The 2,454-nt window shown below is 35.9% G+C and overlaps 1 protein-coding gene across 1 annotated transcript in view; it reads right to left on the bottom strand.

Annotated features, from left to right (window-relative positions):
* The window catches only part of brap (BRCA1 associated protein), a 13,977-nt gene that overhangs the window by 5,453 nt on the left and 6,070 nt on the right, over positions 1-2,454 (bottom strand). Inside the window, exon 6 of the mRNA XM_016456817.1 lies at positions 367-515. Coding sequence (XP_016312303.1) covers positions 367-515 — 149 coding nt within the window. The remainder of the gene's footprint in view (positions 1-366; positions 516-2,454) is intronic.

Here is a 2,454-nt window from a genome sequence, read left to right on the forward strand (position 1 = left end):
CGTTACTAACCCTGGATTATGAGGACAATCGGGTATATATATATATATATATATATATATACACACACACACTTACAACTTATTGTTTATAATTAAATGTAAAACAAATTAAAATTATTTAAATATCAAATTATAATATAATAAAGTCAATAATAACTATATTATAATTAGGGTAGGGTCAGACTTGAACTTTTTCCACTAGGATTAAAATTAATATTACTATTTAATATATATTTTCCTAGCCCACACAGCCTTGGATATATCACCAGCAAAGCTATTTTTTTTTGTTTTTAAAATGATTAGAAAGTAAGTCATTTTGATTGCATGTTGAATCTAAGCGCTTTGGTTGTGAATGACAGCACTCACGATGCATCCTCCCATCTCTGCAGACACTGGCTGTGAAAGCTGTGGTTGCACAGGGTGGTCAACACGCCGTTGACGGACTCGTCCATGCGCTCCAAACACACAGTGCACTTGGGCAGCTCAGTCAGATCCATCACAGGTAAACTGGCCCCCTGTTTATAATGAAGAGTTTGAGATCATTCACACATTCCAGAACACTGCAGCTATTGTTATGCATGTAAATCCGTGCTGGAAACACGTTTAAACAAAAACAGCTAGTCAACAACAAAACTGGTTAATCCTGGTCACTCAAGCAATGCATCGGTCTAAAATAGTGTTACGTTGCCAAGAATTTTATAACTTAGTGTCGTTTGTTCAAATCATAGTAGCTGCTTGCTTCAGTAATGATAATAATATGATTTCTTTTTAATGTTAGAACTTATTGTTAAATCTAAAACATAAATTAAAATGTTTTGCTATGTGGTTGTTCTGTGTACTTTAAATATGTTGAAATGTTTGGGTGGTTGCCAAGAATTTTAACACTTAACACAGTGTTATTGGTTTGTTCATAATAATTGCTTGCTTTAGTAATAATATATATTTTTTTATAACTAACTGTTAATAATTAAATATAAAACATGAATTAAAATGCTTTAAATATCAAATTTAAAATAAAAACTTTAAAATACGATTTAAGTGAACAGAACTACATTTAGTGTACGTAATTTTTTAGGTGAAAAACAGTATGCTAAAAGAGTAGTCCGAATTCATAGTATTCGCAAACAGTAGGCAAAAAATCCCCAGATGCTTTACTACTTCTGTTGATTCATTCGATGGACGCTTTACTATCCCATGAGGCCACAGGAAAGGATTTATACTTTGTAACGGTTGTTAAAGGGGCTTTATGTAATTTTTTGACTGTGCTAAAGCATAAAAACACCATAATATGTTTGCAGATATTTAAGAAACATGTTAAGTCAACATACTTGTTTCTCCGAAAAACAACACTACAGCCAGTTATTCTGCTTTTAAATGTGTGTTTCGTGTCGGAATGACCGTTTTTGTTTTGGTCTGTGTGACTCCACCCACTGCCAATTTACCCAATAGTATTTTGAAAAGTGTATTGAATCCATGGAAGCCAGCAAATGAGCTGGATCAGAGATTGCAGATTCTACCCGACCTAAAAAGCCTCGGCATCTATCTAAAAGGCTCGATGACCAGAGGAATATTAAAACTCAGATAAATCAACTCATCAACTTACATAGTAACACCCTGTCTACACTGGACGTGGTGCGACAAAATGCTATAGAACCCATTATAATCAGTGATGCTGTTTACACATTATTTTTTATGGTGGCTTTGTTGCGTCCAGTGTAGACAGACTTCAGCTGTTGCGGCACGTTGTGTCAGTTTCACTTATTCTGTTGCTTGTCTGGCAACCCGCATGAGTGTCGTGTCTGAGGAGGAGTGGGTGGGAAAAACAACTCTCTCCAATATTTTGAATTTGGACTGCAGTATCCATTTCAACTGCTAGCCGTCAATATTATATACTTTAAAACCAATTACCAGTCGGTACTTCTGACAACACTATTGTCTAGTAGGTACTACAATTGGTTATCAGCAGATCGGTCTATGTGCAGATATATTAGGGATCTGCTGATAAACGCGGCTTTTAAATGCTCCTGTGCGAGCGCTCGGTGAAGAGCATGAAGCGATGATCATTGTAGCCAATCACAGTCATAATCTGTTGAGCTCATGAACAAATTGGCCAATCCGCTGTGTTTAAGAATCGGCTCAACAGCGCTCAAATGTTATCTGGAAATGGATGTTTTTACAGTTTTTCTCAATTGCTTTGGCTCAATTCTCGAATTAAATTTTTTTTTTTCCGAAACAATAAGTTCAGATCTCTGAATAATTAGCTTCTTGTTCACATCAGATTGGAATTACAGCACAATCACTAACATTTTTTGAGAATGGAGGACTTCCACAACTCTGAACTGCAGCAACATGCTCGTGGAAGAGTAATTGGAAGACGTGTAAGAATACGTGGTGGTGGTGTTAGAGGAAGACATAATAGAGGAAGAGGTGGAAATAGAAGAGTCAGAGTCTCTG

This window comes from Sinocyclocheilus anshuiensis, unplaced genomic scaffold (assembly GCF_001515605.1).
Source record: "Sinocyclocheilus anshuiensis isolate Anshui unplaced genomic scaffold, SAMN03320099.WGS_v1.1 scaffold743, whole genome shotgun sequence".
In the NCBI taxonomy this organism is placed as follows: domain Eukaryota; kingdom Metazoa; phylum Chordata; class Actinopteri; order Cypriniformes; family Cyprinidae; genus Sinocyclocheilus; species Sinocyclocheilus anshuiensis.